We start from the raw sequence: 24,144 nt of genomic DNA, 5'->3' as shown, positions 1-24,144 counted from the left end.
TCACTTTGTAGGCAAACATATACAGTTGAAGTCGGAAGTTTACATACACCTTTGCCAAATACATATAAACTGAGTTTTTCACAATTCCTGACATTTAATCCTAGTAAAAATTCCCTGTTGTAGGTCAGTTAGGATCACCGCTTTATTTTAAGAATGTGAAATGGCAGAATAATAGTGGAGAGAGTTATTTATTTCAGCTTTTATTTCTTTCATCACATTCCTAGTGGGTCAGAAGTTTACATACACTCAATTAGCATTGCCTTCAAAATTGTTTAACTTGGGTCAAACGTTTCAGGTAGCCTTCCACAAGCTTCCCACAATAAGTTGGGTGAATTTTGGCCCATTCCTCCTGACAGAGCTGGTGTAACTGAGTTAGGTTTGTAGGCCTCCTTGCTCGCACACACTTTTTCAGTTCTGCCCACAGATGCTGCCACCCCCTGCTTCACGGTTGGGATGGTGTTCTTCGGCTTGCAAGCCTCCCCCTTTTTCCTCCAAACACAACGATGGTCATTATAGCCAAACAGTTCTATTTTTGTTTCATCAGACCAGAGGACATTTCTCCAAAAAGTACGATCTTTGTCTCCATGTGCAGTTGCAATACTATAGATACTTTTGTACCCGTTTCCTCCAGCATCTTCACAAGGTCCTTTGCTGTTGTTCTGGGATTGATTTGCACTTTTTGCAACAAAGTATGTTCATCTCTAGGAGACAGAACGCGTCTCCTTCCTGAGCACTATTGTTTGTATGTTTATACTTGCGCACTATTGTTTGTACAGATGAACGTGGTACCTTCAGGCATTTGGAAATTGCTCCCAAGGATGAACCAGACTTGCGGAGGTCTCCAATTTTCTTTCTGAGGCCTTGGCTGATTTCTTTTGATTTTCCCATGATGTCAAGCAAAGAGGCACTGCTTATCAGAAGCTTCAAAAGCCATTACATAATTTTCTGGAATTTTCCAAGCTGTTTAAAGGCACAGTCAACTTAGTGTATGTAAACTTCTGACCCACTGGAAATGTGATACAGTGAATTATAAGTTAAATAATCTGCCTGTAAACAATTTTTTGGAAAAATGACTTGTGTGGATGTCAAAATGACTTGCACAAAGTAGATGTCCTAACCGACTTGCCAAAACTATAGTTTGTTAACAAGAAATTTGTGGAGTGGTTGAAAAACTAGTTTTAATTGACTCCAACCTAAGTGTATGTAAACTTCCGACTTCAACTGTAGATGTTCTTACCACACGTGAATGACTTAACATAACAAATGTAATTGACATCTACACAGTTTATGTTTTGTCAATCCAGTAGGTTAGATACATTTGCTCAAGAGTGATAGAACCAAAAACAAGGTAGCCCCGCCGGAAAGAGAGAGATAGGGAGAGAGGAGGAGCGAGCGAGCAAAAGCTCTTACTTGTTGAGAAGCTCGTCTGACTCGGGCAGAGGAGGGGCAGGATCCTCAGAGGCCGCAGAAGGGGGAGCAGAGCTGAGAGGAGGAAGGAGGGATGGAGAAAGGATGAATAAGGAAAGGTGGATGAGAGCACCAACAGAAAAGACAGGGGTGTGATAGAAAGTCAAATGTGTTTGAAGGGGACAAAATGATTTACAGATCGAAAAAGGAATAAAGAGAGAGGGTGGAAGAGAGAGACAGGGAGTGTGTCGAGGGAGACCCAAAGCAGTGAGGCATGACAAACAAAATGGAGGAAGAAGGAGAAGAGAAAAAGCAGAGGTGGGTTAGTATGAGCACTTAGATCCAATTCACCAAAACTGACAGCATTAACATAAACAATGAGAAGTATTTTGCTGGTAAAAAAAAGTGTGGTACATGTATGTTTGAATAAACACACAGCATAGGTAGGCTACAATAACATAATCCAACAACCCACATGCAATAGAGGGTGTGTGTGTCCATGTGACTAGTCTAAGGTTGAGTTGCCCATGCAGCCTCCCTAAATAGCTTTAGTTTAGATAAGAACGACAGTGTTCATGTGTGTTTGGGTGCAACATGACATTCAGCCATCTTATTACTGGCCCCTTACTCCGAGTCACCAGGACCCTCCACCAATGGGGAGTCAGAGGCCTCGGGAGCGTGAAGAGCGCTGCCAATGTCCAATCACAATCGAAGACAAGAGACACACAAGCACGCACATTGCCGGACCAAGCGCGCGCACACACACACGCACGCAAAAACACAGAGAGTGGGAAATAGAAAAAGGGAAGGAGAGAAAGTAAGAAAAGAGAAAGACAGTCACATACACAGCAAGATAAAAAGAGAAGACAAGATTACACATATAAGACACAGAAGAAACAAGAAGAATGACTGATAGAAAGACCAAGACAGAGGACCCGCACATATCACAGACTGCAAGCACCACAAGAATAAAACAATGCTAATTTTCAAGAGCTAGCTTCATATTCTACCACAGTGCATCTGGATAACTAAGAAACATAACCACACCACAAACATCAAGTTGCCACTAATCCAAGGTCCGTTTTGAATTTCTCCCCCATGGAGGGGAGTCTTCTAGTCACAGGGTGAACATTCACCTCAGGAAGCCGTCGTCGTTCACGCCGGCAGAGGAGGCAGCAGGCCCAGCCTCTGAAAACACATCAACCAATAGGCTGCCTGCACTGGGAGCGGTCCCACTAACGGGAGCGGCCGAACGAAGGCCAAGCAAATCCGCTGAAGGGGATGGGGTGGACTGGAAGACAAAGAGAAAGATGGAGAGAGAGAGAGGGCGAGAGAGAGCGAGAGAAACAACAATTGTATAATAGCAATGCTTTGAGAATATATTGCTCAATATTAAACTAAATCCATGACAGTGATTGTTTTTTCTAAAGCGATCACCATCTCTTTCAACTGCTGCCAGTTTTTTGAAACCAAGTGATTTATGTCATTGTGCTGCGTTTTGCAATTGCTACAAAACTAATTTTCCCTTCATAGAACAACAAAGACGACAAGGGCGAAGGGGTCTACTAAGCTATCTATTAAGATGGTCAAACCAAGGATCATTGACCTATTTGATTTTGAATTTTAGGACCCCTTTAGGTATAATTATTATTGGAAATTATTTTTTGAAACATTGAATTTGGCCTTACTGCTATTAGCCCATAGAAACACATTGAATAACAGATTAATGCATGGGGGGAAAAAACTTCAAAATGGAAATTTGTTTAAAAGTGTCTGTCTTGTATCTGAGAGATAGGTGGACACCTGCTTGTCGAACATCTCATTCCAAAATCATGAGCATTAATATGGAGTTGGTCCCCCCTTTGCTACAGCCTCCAGTCTTCTGGGAAGGCTTTCCACAAGATGTTGGAATATTGCTGCGAGGACTTGCTTCCATTCAGTCACAAAAGCATTAGTGCGGTCGGGCACAGATGTTGGGCGATTCGGCCTGGCTCGCAGTTAGCATTCCAATTCATCCCAAAGGTGTTTGATGGGGTTGAGGTCAGGGCTCTCTGCAGGCCTGTCAAGTTCTTCCACACCAATCCCAACAAACCATTTCTGTATGGACCTTGCTTTGTGCACGGGGGTACTGTCATGCTGAAACGGGAAAGGGACTTGCCCAAACTGTTGCCATAAAGTTGGAAACACAGAATCATCTAAAATGTTAATCGCATTAATATTTCCCTTCATTGGAACTAAGGGGCCGAGCCTGAACCATGAAAAATATCCAAGACCATATTCCACCTCCAACAAACTTTACAGTTTTCACTATACAGTCCGGCAGGTAGCATTCTACTGGCATCCGCCAAACCCAGATTAGTCCGTCGAACTGCCAGATGGTTCATTACTCCAGAGAATGTGTTTCCACCGCTCCAGAGTCCAATGGCGCAGATTTTTACACAACTCCAGCAGACGCTTGGCATTGCACATGATGATCTTAGGTTTATGTGCGGTTGCTCGGCCATGGAAACCCATTTCATGAAGCTCCCGACGAACAGTTATTGTGCTGACGTTGCTTCCAGAGGCAGTTTGGAATACGTAACTGAGTGTTGCAACCGAGGGCCGACGATTTGTTAGAATTTTTTGGGGACGAACTGACTTGGAAAGATGGCATCCTATGCCAGTGCCACATTGAAAGTCACTGAGCTCTTCAGTAAGGCCATTCTACTGCCAATGTGTGTCTTTGGCGATTGCATGGCGGTGTGCTGGATTTTATACACCTGTCAACAATGGGTGTGACTGAAATAGCCGAATCCAATAATTTGAAGGGGTGTCCACATACCTTTGTATATATAGTGTATAAGAAAGATCAGGATTTAGTATTTATTTATTTTGACCCATATTTAAGTCTCATCTTTCCGTAGAGTTGTTCGGACTCTACAGACGTTTTCGGGGTGTCTCATGGTCTGACAAACACCGCTGTAGCTTGGCCACCTTCCACTGCAGAAGGCCGCCATTGGCGGATGCGGTGGATTGAGACGCAGCCCATGCAAAAAACTTAGACGGATTTTGATGGGGGTTTAAAATAAAAAGCTAATTAGATTTCCCGAGGGTGCGTGGACATCAACTCTAGGGGGTTAATGCACTTTTTTTTGTAGAGAATTAGGTGTCATTTGGGATGTAGATGTAGATACAGTATATTGAATTGGATGCTCACAGCGTTAGAGGCTGCGATGGCAGCGTCACCACCCCTGTCCCCTCCACCGTTGAGCTCTCCTCTCTCCTTGCCGTCCTCCAGCTCTACCGACACGGCACCAGGACCCTTCTTCTTCTTCAGCTTGGCCAAGATGGATGACTCCCTCTCTGGGAAGGGAGGCATCTCCTCCAGCACAGTAGCCTAAAGAGGGGGAAGGAGGGAGAGGAAGAGGGGAAGGAGAGAGGGGGAAGGAGAGACAAGATTATTTGACCAGGCAAGTAAATAAACAAGGCTAATGGTAGCTGTTGTTATGTGGTTACAGTTACGACAATGTGACTAAACCAGTCACAGTTATGGTTTACATTTGGAACACAACCACAGCTGAACACTGCAAGGTTATATTGTTGCTGCTCTGTGGCCTGAAATGTATTCTATAGTGCCTTCAGAAATTATTCATAACCTTTGACTTTCTCCACATTTTGTTGTGTTACAGCAACATTCTTACAAAATTAATTAAAAGTGAAAAGCTGAAATAACTTGAGCCAATAAGTATTCATACCTTTTGTTATGGCAAGCCTAATTCAGTTCAGGAGTAAAAATGTGCTTAACAAGTCACATACTGAATTGCAAGGACTCACTCTGTGTGCAATAATTGTGTTTAACATGATTTTTTTGAATGACTACCTCATCTCTGTAACCCACTCATGCAATTATCTCCAAGGTCCCTCAGTCGAGCAGTGAATTTCAAACCTAGATTCAACCACAAAGACCAGGGAGGATTTCCAATACCTCGGAAAGAATGGCACCTATTGGTAGATCTTTAAAATGCAGACATTAAATAAATGCATTCTGTTGGCAACAACGCACAAAAATAATACTGCAAAAAATGTGGCAAACCTATAAACTTTTTATACAGAACACAAAGTGTTTTTTGGGGGGGCAAATCCAATAATACACATTACACAGTACCACTCTCCATATTTTCAGGGATAGTAGTGGCTGCATCATGTCATGGGTATGCTTGCAATCATTAAGAACTGCAGAGTTTTTCAGGATTAAAAAAGAAACGGAATGTAGCTAAGCACAGGCAAAATCCAAGAGGAAAAGCTGTTTAAGTCTGCTACCCAGTTCCACCAGACAGGACAATAACCTAAAACACAAGGCCAAATCTACTCTAGAGTTGCTTACCAAGAAGACAGTGGCCGAGTTACAGTTTTTACTTAAATCTGCTTGAAAATCTATGACAAAACTTGAAAATGGCTGTCTAGCAATGATCAACAACCAATTTGACAGAGCTTGAAGAATTTTGAAAAGAATAAAGGGCAAATATTGTACAATCCAGGAGTGCAAATATCTTACAGACATACGCAGAAAGGCTCACAGCTGTAATCGCTGCCAAAGGTGATTCTAAAATGTATTGACCGAGGGGTGTGAATTTGCAAAGATATATAAAAACATGTCACATTGTCCTTATGGGGTATTGTGTGTAAATGGGTGAGAAAATCCATTTTGAATTCAGGCTGTAACAACAAAATGCGGAATAAGTGAAGGGATATGAATACCTTCCGAAGGCACAGTAAGTGCATTTTAAAATGCCAACATAATTTGCAGTAAACAATAAAAAGTGAAAGAGATCAGTAAAATAACAAAAACACATGCAGAGCTGTGGTAGCCTGACGCCTCACACTAAATTCTTCCTCTGCTCTGTTCGCTACAGAGAGTCTGAAACTGCTACTGTAGAAGTCGATTGTATGACTTTAAAATGAGGGCCGTTGTACAAAACTAATTCCTCAGCGATTGGATAGTGTAACAAATCTAACCAATCAGAGTATCTAAGTTGATAACAACATCTTGTAGACCGGCTCTGACCCAACACATCAGTTTCTAGGACCAATCAGAACGTGTTCACATTCTAGAAATCATCGGGGAGAGTGGCAAATCCAGACTCATTTTGGAAAATAAACGTCAGTTGGTCAGAGCGATATGGAGGGGTAGCCAGGCAAGAGCTGTGTGTGCAGTGGTAACACTCCCTGGCACAGTCACATATACGTCTCTCCACTGGAGACCAGGGTTCAATCCCCGTGCCTACCCTTCAAAACTGTCTCAATAAACCTGTCTCAAAATCCCCAGTCCTCACCAGGACGTCGGTGCTGGCGATGGAGGAGAGCTTGAGGTACTCCACGGCCCTCTGCTGCAGCTCCACGTCAGAGTTCCTGATCTGGCTGTCGGAGCGAAGCACCTCCTGGATCGTGGCCTTGGTCTCGGGGAACAGGTTGATGAACTTGATGTAGGCGGAGAGCAGCAAGGCGCGCGTGGGCACCGAACACAGGTGGAACTTAGAGTGGAGCAGGTTGAACTGGACCAGAGGGCTGGAGAGAGGGATAAGACAGAGGGAGGAGAGAGGAGAGAGGGATAAGATAGAGGGAGGAGAGAGGGATAAGAAAGAGGGAGGAGAGAGGGAGGGAGGAATGAGAGAGAGGTAGAGTGAAAGTGAGAGGAGTGTTAAAGAGTTAAAATGATAGTGGGAAGAGAGGATGACAAAAAGGTAGAACCATAAAAAGAAAAGGGAAAAACCTAATTAATACATCAGAAAATAAGAGCAGCCGTATATTTGTGCGCGTCTCAGGTTGATGTCACTGGTGTGGGAGAGGTCACCACTCACCTGGAGCGGGGGTCCCCGGCAATGAGGTTTCCAAACTCTCCCAGGATGTACCCCCCCACCTTCACCATGTTCTCATGACAGGCTGGGGCCTGTAGAGCCTGGAGAGGGGGACAGTTAAAAACGTAAGTATACTGAACAGATTTTATGATAGCCAAATGCAATGGGTCTTCAGAGCCGTGTTCATTAAGCACCAAACAAAAACAAATTCCTCAAACAGGGAGAACTTCACACACACACACACACACACACATATATATACACACACACATATACACATACACATATATACACTGCTCAAAAAATAAAGGGAACACTTAAACAACACAATGTAACTCCAAGTCAATCACACTTCTGTGAAATCAAACTGTCCACTTAGGAAGCAACACTGATTGACAATACATTTCACATGCTGTTGTGCAAATGGAATAGACAACAGGTGGAAATTATAGGCAATTAGCAAGACACCCCCAATAAAGGAGTGGTTCTGCAGGTGGTGACCACAGACCACTTCTCAGTTCCTATGCTTCCTGGCTGATGTTTTGGTCACTTTTGAATGCTGGCTGTGCTTTCACTCTAGTGGTAGCATGAGACGGAGTCTACAACCCACACAAGTGGCTCAGGTAGTGCAGCTCATCCAGGATGGCACATCAATGCGAGCTGAGGCAAGAAGGTTTGCTGTGTCTGTCAGCGTAGTGTCCAGAGCATGGAGGCGCTACCAGGAGACAGGCCAGTACATCAGGAGACATGGAGGAGGCCGTAGGAAGGCAACAACCCAGCAGCAGGACCGCTACCTCCGCCTTTGTGCAAGGAGGAGCAGGAGGAGCACTGCCAGAGCCAGAGCAAAATGACCTCCAGCAGGCCACAAATGTGCATGTGTCTGCTCAAACGGTCAGAAACAGACTCCATGAGGGTGATATGAGGGCCCGACGTCCACAGGTGGGGGTTGTGCTTACCAGCCCAACACCGTGCAGGACATTTGGCATTTGCCAGAGAACACCAAGATTGGCAAATTCGCCACTGGCGCCCTGTGCTCTTCACAGATGAAAGCAGGTTCACACTAAGCACGTGACAGATGTGACAGTCTGGAGACGCCGTGGAGAACATTCTGCCGCCTGCAACATCCTCCAGCATGACCGGTTTGGCAGTGGGTCAGTCATGGTGTGGGGTGGCATTTCTTTGGGGGGGCCGCACAGCCCTCCACATGTGCTCGCCAGAGGTAGCCTGACTGCCATTAGGTACCGAGATGAGATCCTCAGACCCCTTCTGAGACCATGTGGTTGGCCCTGGGTTCCTCCTAATGCAAGACAATGCTTGACCTCATGTGGCTGGAGTGTGTCAGCAGTTCCTGCAAGAGGAAGGCATTGATGCTATGGACTGGCCCGCCCGTTCCCCAGACCTGAATCCAATTGAGCACATCTGGGACATCATGTCTCGCTCCATCCACCAACGCCACGTTGCACCACAGACTGTCAGGAGTTGGCGGATGCTTTAGTCCAGGTCTGGGAGGAGATCCCTCAGGAGACCATCCGCCACCTCATCACGAGCATGCACAGGCATTGTAGGGAGGTCATACAGGCACGTGGAGGCCACACACACTACTGAGCCTCATTTTGACTTGTTTTAAGGACATTACATCAAAGTTGGATCAGCCTGTAGTGTGGTTTTCCACTTTAATTTTGAGTGTGACTTCCATGGGTTGATACATTTGATTTCCATTGATAATTTTTGTGTGATTTTGTTGTCAGCACATTCAACTATGTAAAGAAAAAAGTACTTAATAAGAATATTTCATTCACTCAGATATAGGATGTGTTATTTTAGTGTTCCCTTTATTTTTTTGAGCAGTGTATTTTAAACAAGGTTTTGATTTCCTTTGCAATAGTTTTAAAAACGTTTTCACCCTAATGTACTCAACCAGGGAATATGATTGAGGAATTTCCAAGTTGAGACAAAAAGAGCACATTGGATCCAGACGTATCCGGCTTGGGCAGCCCCTACCTCGAAGACGGTCTTGGCGGCGTAGCCCTGCACATCGTCGCGGTTGATGACAATCTGGATGACGCGGTACCACACCTCCTCACTGACGTAGTCCCCGGCAATGCGGATGAGGTTAAGGATGGTGTCAACATACCATGAGTAGTCCACTGCATACTTCTCTGCCAGGATGGCCACCTTCAACACCTGGGAGAGAAGGGAGCAGAGAGGTTACACCAGGGGTTCTCAAACTTTTTTGGCCCATGACCCCATATTGATATCTGAAAATTCTCGCAGCCCCACCCATGTGATTTCTAAAATGTTTTATTAACAGCCAAGTTTACTTTTTATTTGGAGCTATGGCAGTCACCATCACATACTTTCAATGTAGAGCAGTCAATTGCAAATTAGTCTGACAAAATGCTTCTCGTATCACCACCACTAATGAGATGGGTGTGCTTGTTCATACTTGTATTTATTATGGATCCCCATTAGCTGGCTTCCATTAAAGAACACCCTCTGTGTTGCATGTCGCGTCGGAACTTCTCAAAGTCAAGGGGCGTGGTTGACAGTACGCACCTCATCTCTGCTTTCACATCCAACCTGGATCCATATTTGGTTTTAATGCAGAAGTAGGAGAACTCAATCCAGCTTCACACAGATATGAGCTGGCGAAGGGTAGTCTACCATGAGTTTTATGGTGCTTTCAGGACAACTGGGAACTCGGATCATGACGTCAGTGATTTCTCTGATAGAGTTCAGAGTGTCAAATCGGAGGGCCTGTTGTCCGGGCCTCTGGCAGTCTCTATGGGGGTGCCACAGGGTTCAATTCTTGGACCGACTCTCTTCTCTGTATACATCAATGATGTCGCTCTTGCTGCTGGTGAGTCTCTGATCCACCTCTACACAGACAACACCATTCTGTATACTTCTGGCCCTTCTTTGGACTCTGTGTTTATAACCCTCCAGATGAGCTTCAATGCCATACAACTCTCCTTCCGTGGCCTCCAATTGCTCTTAAATAAAAGTAAAACTAAATGCATGCTCTTCAACCGATCGCTGCCTGCACCTGCCCGCCCGTCCAACATCACTACTCTGGACGGTTCTGTCTTAGAATATGTGGACAACTACAAATACCTAGGTGTCTGGTTAAGACTGTAAACTCTCCTTCCAGACTCACATCAAACATCACCAATACAAAGTTAAATCTAGAATTGGCTTCCTATTTCGCAACAAAGCCTCCTTCACGCATGCTGCCAAACATACCCTTGTAAAACTGACCATCCTACCGATCCTAGACTTCGGCGACGTCATTTACAAAAAAGCCTCCAATACCCTACTCAATAAATTGGATGCAGTCTATCACAGTGCCATCCGTTTTGTCACCAAAGCCCCATATACTACCCACCACTGCGACCTGAACGCTCTCGTTGGCTGGCCCTCGCTTCATACTCGTCGCCAAACCCACTGGCTCCAGGTCATCTACAAGACCCTGCTAGGTGAAGTCCCCCCTTATCTCACCTCGCTGGTCACCATAGCAGCACCCACCTGTAGCACGCACTCCAGCAGGTATATCTCTCTGGTCACCCCCAAAACCAATTCTTACTTTGGCTTCCTCGCCTTCCAGTTCTCTGCTGCCAATGACTGGAACGATCTGCAAAAATCTCTGAAACTGGAAACACTTATCCCCCTCACTAGCTTTAAGCACCAGCTGTCAGAGCAGCTCACAGATTACTGCACCTGTACATAGCCCATCTATAATTTAGCCCAAACAACTACCTCTCCCCCTACTGTATTTATTTATTTATTTTGCTCCGTTGCACCCCCATTATTTCTCTCTACTTTGCACATTCTTCCACTGCAAATCTACCATTCCAGTGTATTTTTTTATTTTATTTTTTTACTTGCTATATTGTATTTACTTTGCCACCAAAGCCTTTTTTTTGCCTTTACCTCCCTTTATCTCACCTCATTTGCTCACATTGTATATAGACTCATTTTTCTTCTATTATTGTATTCTATTATGTTTGTTTTACTCCATGTGTAACTCTGTGTTGTTGTTCGTGTCGAACTGCTTTGCTTTATCTTGGCCAGGTCGCAATTGTAAATGAGAACTCGTTCTCAACTTGCCTACCTGGTAAAAATAAAGGTGAAATAAAATATAAATAAATATCTCAGAGATCTGTGCTTAGCTCTTCTGCCGCCATTTGTGCTCAGTGTATCATACAATGTGTCCATAAGGCAGAGGGAGACACATTACTAACTAGAGTGCAGAGGCCTGACCCCTGTTCCCTGATAGACGGAGCCCCATCTGTGCAAAAGCCCACCATTCGATCCCATAGGGAATCTGTTTTTGGTCAAAAAAATAGCCACGCAGCACACTGAACATCCCCTATGCTGTTTCATGTTTGGGAATTGAGACAGAAAAATATGTCCTTGTGAATAGCATCCCACAACATGTATAGCGAACAAAAGTCAATGCATGGGCATCTCAGCCCTCACAGCTAAAGTCCATTTGTAAAACATAAGCTTGGGAGTTTGAGTCGTTCAGTCAGTTTCCTCTTGATTGCTAGCAAAAGCATAAATTCTTAATTTAACAGTGTTATCTGACAAAGGAATTGATGTGAGTTTCTGTGCCTCCCCATATACTGTTTTTATTATATCAATTGTAGACGGTACAGTTGAAGTCAGAAGTTTACATACACTTAGGTTGGAGTCACTAAAACTCATTTTCCAACAACTCTACCAATTTCTTGTAAACAAACTATAACTTTGGCAATTCAGTTAGGACATCTACTTTGTGCATGACACAAGTAATTTTTCAAACAATTGTTTAGAGACAGATTATTTCACTTATCATTCACTGTATCACAATTCCAGTGGGTCAGAAGTTTACATACGCTAAGTTGACTGTGCCTTTAAACAGCTTGGAAAATTCCAGAAAATGTATTTCAAGACCTACCTTCAATCTCAGTGCCTCTTTGCTTGACATCATGGGAAAATCAAAAGAAATCAGCCAAGACTTCAGAAAAAAAATTGTAGTCTGGTTCATCCTTGGGAGCAATTTCCAAACGCCTGAAGGTACCATGTTCATCTGTACAAACAATAGTACTCAAGTATAAACACCATGGGACCACACAGCCGCCATACCGCTCCAGAAGGAGACGCGTTCTGTCTCCTGGAGATGAACGTACTTTGGTGCGAAAAGTACAAATCAATCCCAGAACAGCAGCAAAGGACCTTGTGAAGATGCTGGAGGAAACGGGTACAAAAGTATCTATATCCACAGTAAAACGAGTCATATATCGACATAACCTGAAAGGTCGCTCAGCAAGGAAGAAGCCACTGCTCCAAAACCGCCATAAAAAAGCCAGACTACAGTTTGCAATATGGGGACAAAAATCGTACTTTTTGGAGAAATGTCCTCTGGTCTAATGATGCCATAATGTCCATCGTTATGTTTGGAGGAAAAAGGGGGAGGCTTGCAAGTCGAAGAACACCATCCCAACCATGAAGCACGGGGGTGGCAGCATCATGTTGTGGGGGTGCTTTGCTGCAGGAGGGACTGGTGCACTTCACAAAATAATGGCTTCATGAGGGAGGAAAATTATGTGGATATATTGAAGCAACATCTCAAGACATCAGTCAGGAAGTTCAAGCTTGGTCGCAAATGGGTCTTCCAAATGGACAATGACCCTAAGCATACCTCCAAAATGGCTTAAGGACAACAAAGACAAGGTATTGGAGTGGCCATCACAAAGCCCTGACCTTAATCCTATAGAAAATGTGTGGGCAGAACTGAAAAAGCATATGCGAGCAAGGAGGCCTACAAACCTGACTTATTGTGGAAGGTTATCCGAAACGTTTGACCCAAGTTAAACAATTTGAAGGCAATGCTACCAAATACTAATTGAGTGTATGTAAACTTCTGACCCACTGGGAATGTAATGAAAGAAATAAAAGCTGAAATAAATAATTCTCTCCACTACTATTCTGACATTTCACATTCTTAAAATAAAGTGGTGATCCTAACTGACCTAAAACAGGGAATTTCTACTAGGATTAAATGTCAGGAATTGTGAAAAACTGAGTTTCAATGTATTTGGCTAAGGTGTATGTAAACTTCCGACTTCAACTGTATCAGTCTCTGCAATAGTGTGTGGTTTCATAGCGTAGCGTGCCCAGCCATTAATGGTGTGAATGATTGAAGTGCAATGAGCAAGTGCAGCCTTTTCCCATGATCTAAGGGCGCTCTCTAGTTTAATTTTATCTTTTAGATTCTAATAATTTCTATTTAGATTAAGGATAACCACATTATAATGATTTTGAGACATTGAATTTAGGATTTTAGAAATTCTCCCGACGACACCATTTTCACGTCAAGCGACCCACAGTTTTGGGACCGCTGGGTTACACACTAACACAGACACATAAGCGCAAAGACACACATGCAGGCATAAACCCAGAGGCACTCAGAGGGGGAAAACATACAATATACACACAAGCAGACACGTACCATCTCCTCTCTGATGGAGTAATCGGCTGTCTCCAGGTAGCTGAGCATCTCGGCAACTATCTGCTTGGCGTTGCTACGGTCACACATGGCGTAGAGCAGGTCAGCAGCCCTCTGGCGAACACTCACATCCCTTTCAGTCTGGAGAGAAAAAGATGAGGTATAAAATGTGTTACAAACACCAGCAAAGTACTTAAAACAAAGTGTAATTATTTTTTTTTAAAAGCAGTGTCTCGTCTGAGTGTGCGTGTAACGTGTGCATGACAGAGACAGACCTTGAGTGCGTTGATGACGGTCTCGATGTGGGTCTTGACGGCCTCATGGGAGAACTCGGAGCTGGCCAGGGTACACATGCTCTCCAGAGCCAGGTAGCGCAGGTTGGTCTCTCTGTGCTGCAGGAACTGACCCAGCTGGTTACAGGCACGCACCAGCAGGTTGGGCTCACTGGAGAGGGGGAAGTTGAAGGAGGGAGAAATTAAGAGTAAGCCACACCATAATCAAATCAAACTTAATGTTCCACTTGCGCCGAATACAACAAGTGTAGACTTTACTTACTGTGAAATGCTTACTTATAAGCCCTTAACCAACAGTGCAGTTCAAGAAGAAGAAAATATTTACCAAGTAGGCTAAAATAAAAAGTAATAATAAAAAGTAACACAATAAGAATTACGAGGCTATATACAGGGGGCACTGGTACTGAGTCAGGTTGCAGGGGTACAGGCTAGTTGAGGTACTCTGTACATGTAGGTGGGGGTAGAAGTGACTATGCATAGGTAACAAACAAACAGCAAGTAGCAGCAGTGTACAAGAGGGGGGGGGGGGGGGGGGGGGGGGGGGGTCAATGTAAATTGTAGAAGCTGTTGAGGAGCCTTTTGGTCCTAGACCTGGCGCTCCGGTACTGCTTGCCGTGCGGTAGCAGAGAAAACAGTCCAATTGCCACTCTTTAGGTTTAGGGAAGAGAGAAACAGAGACCGAGACACACAGAGAGAGAGGGAGAGAGTAGAAAGAGGAATATACTGTGTGTGTGTGTGTGTGTGTGTGTGTGTGTAAAAGTATTCCACATTATGTTGCGTTACAGGCTGAAAATGTATGATACATACAGTGCCTTGCGAAAGTATTCGGCCCCCTTGAACTTTGCGACCTTTTGCCACATTTCAGGCTTCAAACAAAGATATAAAACTGTATTTTTTTGTGAAGAATCAACAACAAGTGGGACACAATCATGAAGTGGAACGACATTTATTGGATATTTCAAACTTTTTTAACAAATCAAAAACTGAAAAATTGGGCGTGCAAAATTATTCAGCCCCCTTAAATTAATACTTTGTAGCGCCACCTTTTGATGCGATTACATCTGTAAGTCGCTTGGGGTATGTCTCTATCAGTTTTGCACATCGAGAGACTGACATTTTTTCCCACTCCTCCTTGCAAAACAGCTCGAGCTCAGTGAGGTTGGATGGAGAGCATTTGTGAACAGCAGTTTTCAGTTCTTTCCACAGATTCTCGATTGGATTCAGGTCTGGACTTTGACTTGGCCATTCTAACACCTGGATATGTTTATTTTTGAACCATTCCATTGTAGATTTTGCTTTATGTTTTGGATCATTGTCTTGTTGGAAGACAAATCTCCGTCCCAGTCTCAGGTCTTTTGCAGACTCCATCAGGTTTTCTTCCAGAATGGTCCTGTATTTGGCTCCATCCATCTTCCCATCAATTTTAACCATCTTCCCTGTCCCTGCTGAAGAAAAGCAGGCCCAAACCATGATGCTGCCACCACCATGTTTGACAGTGGGGATGGTGTGTTCAGCTGTGTTGCTTTTACGCCAAACATAACGTTTTGCATTGTTGCCAAAAAGTTCAATTTTGGTTTCATCTGACCAGAGCACCTTCTTCCACATGTTTGGTGTGTCTCCCAGGTGGCTTGTGGCAAACTTTAAACGGCACTTTTTATGGATACCTTTAAGAAATGGCTTTCTTCTTGCCACGCTTCCATAAAGGCCGGATTTGTGCAATATACGACTGATTGTTGTCCTATGGACAGAGTCTCCCACCTCAGCTGTAGATCTCTGCAGTTCATCCAGAGTGATCATGGGCCTCTTGGCTGCATCTCTGATCAGTCTTCTCCTTGTATGAGCTGAAAGTTTAGAGGGACAGCCAGGTCTTGGTAGATTTGCAGTGGTCTGATACTCCTTCCATTTCAATATTATCGCTTGCACAGTGCTCCTTGGGATGTTTAAAGCTTGGGAAATATTTTTGTATCCAAATCCGGCTTTAAACTTCTTCACAACAGTATCTCGGACCTGCCTGGTGTGTTCCTCGTTCTTCATGATGCTCTCTGCGCTTTTAACAGACCTCTGAGACTATCACAGTGCAGGCGCATTTATACGGAGACTTGATTACACACAGGTGGATTGTTTTTATCATCATTAGTCATTTAGGTCAACATTGGATCATTCAGAGATCCTCACTGAACTTCTGGAGAGAGTTTGCTGCACTGAAAGTAAAAGGGGCTGAATAATTTTGCACACCCAATTTTTCAGTTTTTGATTTGTTAAAAAAGTTTGAAACATCCAATAAATGTCGCTCCACTTCATGATTGTGTCCCACTTGTTGTTGATTCTTCACAAAAAAATACAGTTTTATATCTTTATGTTTGAAGCCTAAAATGTGGCAAAAGGTCGCAAAGTTCAAGGGGGGGCCGAATACTTTCGTAAGGCACTGTATATACACATACATATATATACATACATACATATATATACATACATATATATATATATATATATATATATACACATACATATACATACATTATATATATATATATACACATACATACACATACATATACATACATACACATACATATACATACATATATATACACATACATATATATATATATACATATATACATATATATACACATACATATATATATATATACATATATACATATATATACACATACATATATATATATACATATATACATATATATACACATACATATATATATATATACATATATACATATATATACACATACATATATATATATACACATACATATACACATACATATATATATATACACATACATATATACATATATATATATATATATACATACATATATATATATATATATATATATACATACATATATATATATATATATATATACATACACATATACATACATATACATATACACATATATACATATATACATATACACACACACACACACACACCGAGTACACAAAACATTAGGAACACTTTCCTAATATTGAGTTGCAGCACCACTTTTGCCCTCAGAACAGCCTCATTTTGTTGGGGCATGGACTCTACAAGGTGTACACTGAGTATACAAAACATTAGTGACACCTGCTCTTACCATGACATAGACTGATCAGGTGAATCCAGGTGAAAGCTATGACCCCTTGATGTCACCTGTTAAATCCACTTAAAATCAGTGTAAATGAAGGGAAGGAGACAGGTTAAAGAAGGATTGTTAAGCCTTGAGACAATTCAGACATGCCATTTGGAGGGTGAATGGGCAAGACAAAAGATTTGCATTTGAACTGGGTATGGTAGTAGGTGCCAGGCGCACCGGTATGTGTCAAGAACAGCAACGCTGCTGGGTTTTTCACGCTCAACAGTTCTCCGTGTGCATCAACAATGGCCCACCACGTAAAGGACATACAGTCAACTTGACACAATTGTGGGAAGAGTTATGGTCAACATGGGCAAGCATCCCTGTGGAAAACTTTCAACACCTTGTAGAGTCCATGCCCCAAAGAATTGAGGCTGTTCTGAGCGTACCTCAATATTAGGAAGGAGTATATATACACATACCGAACAAAATATAAATACAAAGTGTTGACCCATTGTTAGGGAAGATTCAGAATTTGTTGGTAACATATGTAAGATGTTTTATATTCATCAAATATGTGTAAGTTAATTCTCATCAGAATGGTATTTTTGTGTAATTCTGTGGTGAGGTTGCAGTTATCTGTTCTATGTCAAAACTAAGTTGCCTGGGCCGCTGAGAGGGGAGAGGTCAAAGTGTCATCATGTGTAAACATATCTTTCACTATCTACCTTTCCCATAGTGGGGAAAGGAAGGTTGCAGTGTCTGGAATCATTCTATGCTCCCTCTTATGTTGTTTCTATCTTAACCTATAGCCTCACCCTCCTCTCCGTGAGTTTGTCCAGGAGTTTGTATTTAGAGTGGGTTGTATCTAAATGACAATTTGATATATGCCTGTTGTAATGGAGGATTGGTATATGGTTCTGGGTTTGGGAAAGGAGACAAAGCTGAACGATGAGTTATGTCTATGCTGTCTGACTATGTGTGTCTTTGCTATTAAAGGAACTCAGTTGCATTGTAAGGGGGCTCTCAGAGGATTCACTGGGAGACACTGAATCAATCTGAGAGTCACAGGGTTGTGATAGAGCTCATATAATTAAAGATGGACTTTGATAACTAACTCTGACTTGTGTGTGTGGTTTGCTCCCATGATTTGGTAAATAGAGGAAATTTCCACGACACCATGTGTTTCATGAACTGAAAGAAAAGATCCCAGACATTTTACATATGCACAAAAAGCTTATTTCTCTCAAATTTTGTGCATCCCTGTTAAATGAGCATTTCTACTTTGCCAAGATAATCCATCCACCTGACAGGTGTGGCATATCAAGAAGCTGGTTAAACAGCATGATCATTACACAGGTGCACCTTGTGCTGGGGGCACTAAAAGGCCTCTCTAAAATGTACAGTTTTGTCACACAATAATGCTACAGATGTCTCAAGTCGAGGGAACGTGCAATTGGCATGCTGAATGCAGGAATATCCATAAGAGCTGTTGCCAGAGAGTTTAATGTACATTTATCTACCATAAGCCGCCTCCTACATGATTTTAGACAATTTGGCAGTACGTCCAACCGGCCTAACAACCACAAACCACGTGTAACCACGCCAGCCCAGGACCTCCACATCAAGATTCTTCACTTGCTGGATCGTCTAAGACCAGCCACCTGGACAGCTGATGAAACTGTGGGCTTGCACAAACAAAGAATTTATGCACAAACTGTTAGAAACAGTCTCAGGGAAGCTCATCTGCGTGCTGGTCGTCCTCCCCAGGGTCTTGACCTGACTGCAGGTCTGGCGTCGTAACGGGCAGAAGGAGGACAGCGTCTACAGCGTCGTATGGGCAATATAAAGGTTGTGAACAGAGTTCCCCATGGTGGCGGTGGGGTTGTGGTATGGGCAGGCATAAGCTACGGACAACGAACACAATGGCATTTTATCGATGACAATTTGAATACACCGATATACCATGACAAGAACCTGAGGCCCATTGTTGTGCCATTCATCCGCTGCCATCACCTCATGTTTCAGCATGATAATGCACGTCCCCATGTCGCAAGGATCTATACACAATTCATGGAAGCTGAAAATATTCCAGTTCTTCCATGGCCTGCATACTCACCCATTGAGCATATTTGGGATGCTCTGGATAGTGTACAACAGCGTGTTCCAGTTCCTTCCAATATACAACAACTTCGCACAGTCATGGAAGAGGAGTGGGACAACATTCCACAGGCCACAATCAACAGCCTGATCAACTGTATGCGAAGGGGATGTGAGGCAAATGGTGGCCACACCAGATACGGACTGGTTTTCCGATCCACGCCCCTATCTTTTTTTTTTTTTAAGGTATCTGTGACCAACAGATGCATATCTGTATTCCCAGTCATGTGAAATCCATAGATTAGGGTCTAATGAATTTATTTCAATTTTCTGGTTTCCTTACATGAACTTTAAGTCGGTAAAATCTTTGGAATTGTTACATGTTGCGTTTATATTTTTGTTCAGTGTATATATGAGAAAGAGAGAAACACACACACACACACACACACACAGAGAGAGCAAGAGAGAGAGCTACTGAAAGAGTGAGAGAAAAAGAGATACAGAAAAAGTGAGAAAATGACAGAGCGAGAAGATTAAGACAGACACCGAGAGTGACAGATATCCTCCTCACCTGTCGTAGTGGATGATGAGTGAGATGGCCTCGAACAGGATGGCGTTCTTGGCGTTGGAGTGCTGAACCTTTTTGGACTTGGGTGGTTCCTGGGCCTTGTTCAGGATGGTCTCCAGACACTCCACCAAGCGGCCCTTCACGGCGCCATCCTCTGGTGGTGGGTAGCACTGCAGCAGGCGCAGCAGTTTACAGGACAGCCACGGGGCCGGGACAAAGTAGTAGGTGTAGTCCTGCAGGTCAGTGGAGGCTGAAGACACAATCTGGAGAAGGAGAACGGGAGGAGGAGAAAGAGAGATGGGTTGAAATCCTGGAGATAGAGACAGTGAGGCAAAGGGAGAATGGATCGCTGGACTGACATGCATGATTTTATAGGTATACATGAACACGTGCGCACATACACACGCACACACACACCCTGCTCAGACGAGAAACAGCCAGGGACACACAGGTTTTGAACTCATCTGGGTTCTTCGAGCTGAGACAGGTGATGAGGGAGATGGCTGCCGTGACAACACCCTGCGAGAGAGAGAGAGAGAGAGACACACGCTCATCATCAGAAACAACAGTAACACCTAAACGGCATAACCTTAGTCTCAATGAAGTCAGTAGTTAGGTTCCAACATCCATACCAGCAACCGAATGCATACAGTTTTTAGGCGAAATGGAAGAGAGCCTGTTGCGTTCAACATTAGCTTTTGGACATTAACAAGGCGACACTCTATCTTAACGCCTCCTCCACATTTACTGGACAGTGCAGAAGATAACCTCTCCTAACAATGTTTTTTTTTCTCGTCAAGACCAGTATCTGAGGCATCTATTTTCAGGCATTTTCTTTACGTTAGGTTACACTGGCTGCATTTAGACAGGAAGCCCAATTCTGCTTTTTTTCCCAGCAATTTGTCTTTTGGCCAATCAGATAACCTCTGAAAAAGATTGATGTGATTGGTAAAAAGAGTAATTAGTGTGTGGGGGGGGGGGGGGGGGATCTGAATTGGGTTGACTGTGCCTAAGAGTGGTATTCTAGACTAGTGTGGATATTGTAACAGAGCCAGCTAGCGCCACCTATTGGCCTGGAAGATAAATGCACTAGCATAACTGATAAATCAGGGGTGTATTCCTTAGTGTAACAAACTGCTTTGCAATGGAAAACGTATTGCGAAAGCAAACGTTTTGCAACAAAAGCAAATGTTTCTAATTAGACAATTCAGTTTAGTCGCTCCCCGTTTTTACTGTTGGCTTCCTAGTGAATACACCACAGGTGTGCTAGTGTTGGTCTAGAGCAGAAATGTATGGCCTGTCTCTTACCATGTGCTGGTCGTTGAGGAGGTGCACCACTCGGGAGGTCCACTCCCCCATCAGAACCAGGTCTGGGGAGGCCTTGTACAGACGCAGAAGACACAGGGCAGCAGACTGCTTCACACTGTCCATGGTGTCCCTGGCAATCACATCACAAACACAATGCTCACTATAAAGGACTTACCAGTCTGCAACAACTCTGGTCATGGAAAGATATTGTCTGTCCCGCAGATTTAGTCTAATCATGCTGTTATAACATATTAATACAAAGAAAATCATGTCCTCAGTCCCTCTCCCCTTTCCTTTCCTTCATCCATCCTTCTCTTCCCAACCTCTCCCTTTGACAAATGTTGTTGTAAAAAGGCCTACAAGAATACAATTTGACTGACTAATTGCGCTCTCCCTCTCCCTCATTACTCCTCCCTCTCCATCCCCTCCATTCTTACCCAGCCACCAGAATGCGTGGGATCTCTCCAGCAAAGGCCTCGGCCATCTCACGGCTGCCCACGTTGGCGATGCAGTGCAGGGCCAGGCACATGAAGGTGGGGTTGCGGCTAGACAGGTCGTTCTTGATGGCGTTGTTGATGAGGCGGATCAGCTCGCTGTTGCTGTTCACCAGCACCGAGATGAACAGGTAGCCCTGAGAGGGGAAAGAGAGGGAGAGAGGGAGGGAAGAGGGAGAGATCAGGCAATCATATTTTATTTGTATAGCCTTTATACAACAACATTTGACACAAAGTGGTTCATGGTAACCCGACAAGCAGCAGCACAGTGGCGAGGTAACGTGTTAATTCCTAAAAGGAAGAAGCCTTGAGAGGAACCAGACTCAAATGGGGGGAGGGAGGGAGGAGAGCGGGGGTGAGGCGATATTTTAGAGGGATGAGGTGTAGGGGACAGAGGATGCAGGATGGAGGTAAAGGAGGGAGTTGCGTCATCGGAAGAGAGGTGAATATGATGAAAAGCAGAGCAGGCGGGGAGTGAAAGAGGAAATGTGTGTAGGGAAGCAGACAGAAAGAAGGGAAGGAGGGGAAGGGCAGAGAAAAAATAAAAAAATAATAGAAAGTGAGCTGTAGGGAGTGATGGCAGGATGCATTGTGGAGGGTTCATCCCTCCCTACAGTATTCGTCTGCGTCCCAAATGGCACCCTATGGGCCCTGGTCAAAGGTAGTACACTATATAGGGACGCAATTGAGACACTCTTTCATGTGGCTGAGACTCAAAGACGGACTGGGCCATCATTACGATGCAGTCGCACGGCCTGAGCCTGAACCGTGGCTGCCTGCCACTACCTCTCACATCATATTCCTTCCCCTTTACTTTTTCCACACTTTGTTATGTTACAGCCTTATTCTAAAATGGATTTAAAAAATAAATCCTCAGCGAAATCCAAGCCATTAGGTCGAAGGAATTGTCCGTAGAGCTCCGAGACAGGATTGTGTCGAGGCACAGATCTGAGGAAGGGTACCAAAAAAAGTCTGCAGCATTGAAGGTCCCCAAAAACAGTGACTTCCATCATTCTTAAATAGATGAAGTTTGGAACCACCAAGACTCTTCCTAGAGCTGGCCCCCCAGCGAAACTGAGCAATTGGGGAGAAGGGCCTTGGTCAGGGAGGTGACCAAGAACCCAATGGTCACTGACAGATCTCCAGAGTTCCTCTGTGGAGATGGGAGAAAGGCACCTAAAGGACTCTCAGACCATGATAAACAAGATTCTCTGGCCTGATGAAACCAAGATTGAACTTGCGCTGCTGCGCCTTCTTCACCACGCTGTCTGTGTGGGTGGACCATTTCAGCTTGTCTGTGATGTGTACGCCGAGGAACTTAAAACTTTCCACCACTGTCCCGTCGATGTGAATAGGGGGCTGCTCCCTCTGCTGTTTCCTGACGTCCACAATCATCTCCTTTGTTTTGTTCACATTGAGTGTGAGGTTATTTTCCTGACACCACACTCCGAGGGCCCTCACCTCCTTCCTGTAGGCCGCCTCGTCGTTGTTGGTAATCAAGCCTACCACTGTAGTGTAGTCTGCAAACTTGATTATTGAGTTAGAGGCGTGCATGGCCACGCAGTCATGGGTGAACAGGGAGTACAGGAGAGGGCTGAGAACGCACCCTTATGGGGCCCCAGTGTTGAAGATCGGTAGGGTGGAGATGTTCTTACCTACCCTCACCACCCGGGGACGGCCCGTCAGGAAGTCCAGGACCCAGTTGCACAGGGCGGGTTTGGTTAATGCTTAATGACGAGTTTGGAGGGTACTATGTTGTTAAATGCCGAGCTGTAGTCGATGAACAGCATTCTTACATAGGTATTCCTCTTGTCCAGATGGGTTAGGGCAGCGTGCAGTGAATGGGAGAAACTCCCCAAATACAGTTGTGCCAAGCTTGTAGCGTTATACCCAAGATGACTCGATGCTGTAATCGCTGCTTCAACAAAGTACTGAATACTTAAGTAAATGTGCTATTTACTTTTTTTAATTGTTTAGCAAAAATTTCCCAGAACCTGTCTTTTGCTTTCACATTATGGTGTATTATGTGTGGATTGATGAGGGGGAAACATTTTTTAATCCATTTTAAATTCAGGCTGTAACATAAGAAAATGGGGGAAAAGCCAGTGGTCTGAATACATTCCGAAGGCACTGTATACAGCAGTTTTCAAAGGAAACAGCCTTAAACTTAAACTAACCAGTTATATAAAATAAAACTTGTTCCCAAATGTGTTACTTGATTGTAATAGAATTAAGTATTTCTATATATCTATTTGCTCATCTATCCATTCACCCATCCCTCCCTTAATTAGCCAGAAACCCTCTCCTCAGACAGAAAACAATTACACAGCAGAATAAACTGCAGAGGAGAGGCATTTCATTTTGTCGAGCAGCAGCATAGAAAGACGTGACCCAGAATGTTTGGAGTGTATTGTGACTGTAGGCTAATGTACTCTAATGCTAAATATGGTCCTGATTGAGTGAATTGCTATGCTGTTGGGGGCCTAATGCTCATCTCCTGTGTCACTATGGCTACGTCCCAATTCTCCACTCTTTTCCAGAAATGTGCACTTGCACACTCCCCG

The 24,144-nt window shown here is 43.8% G+C and overlaps 1 protein-coding gene across 6 annotated transcripts in view; it reads right to left on the bottom strand.

The window, feature by feature from the left end:
• Nucleotides 1–24,144, bottom strand: part of ap2a1 (adaptor related protein complex 2 subunit alpha 1) — a 48,653-nt gene that overhangs the window by 7,346 nt on the left and 17,163 nt on the right. For 2 of the 6 annotated variants that reach the window (XM_036937935.1, XM_036937936.1), the window contains exons 3-15: nt 21,524–21,717; nt 21,087–21,216; nt 20,196–20,297; nt 19,782–20,041; nt 14,007–14,175; nt 13,735–13,872; nt 9,243–9,425; nt 7,245–7,342; nt 6,720–6,951; nt 4,604–4,783; nt 2,544–2,698; nt 2,036–2,095; nt 1,411–1,482 (exon numbers count right to left, since the gene is read on the bottom strand). In XM_036937935.1, coding sequence (XP_036793830.1) covers nt 1,411–1,482; nt 2,036–2,095; nt 2,544–2,698; nt 4,604–4,783; nt 6,720–6,951; nt 7,245–7,342; nt 9,243–9,425; nt 13,735–13,872; nt 14,007–14,175; nt 19,782–20,041; nt 20,196–20,297; nt 21,087–21,216; nt 21,524–21,717 — 1,973 coding nt within the window. The remainder of the gene's footprint in view (nt 1–1,410; nt 1,483–2,035; nt 2,096–2,543; nt 2,699–4,603; nt 4,784–6,719; nt 6,952–7,244; nt 7,343–9,242; nt 9,426–13,734; nt 13,873–14,006; nt 14,176–19,781; nt 20,042–20,195; nt 20,298–21,086; nt 21,217–21,523; nt 21,718–24,144) is intronic. The other 4 variants (XM_036937938.1, XM_036937939.1, XM_036937940.1 and 1 more) reach the window with 2 other exon arrangements.

The sequence above is a fragment of the Oncorhynchus mykiss genome, chromosome 12, assembly GCF_013265735.2.
Source record: "Oncorhynchus mykiss isolate Arlee chromosome 12, USDA_OmykA_1.1, whole genome shotgun sequence".
Lineage (NCBI taxonomy): Eukaryota > Metazoa > Chordata > Actinopteri > Salmoniformes > Salmonidae > Oncorhynchus > Oncorhynchus mykiss.
Note: the sequence above shows the minus strand (reverse complement) of the source record. Positions and strands in the feature narration are given on the sequence as shown.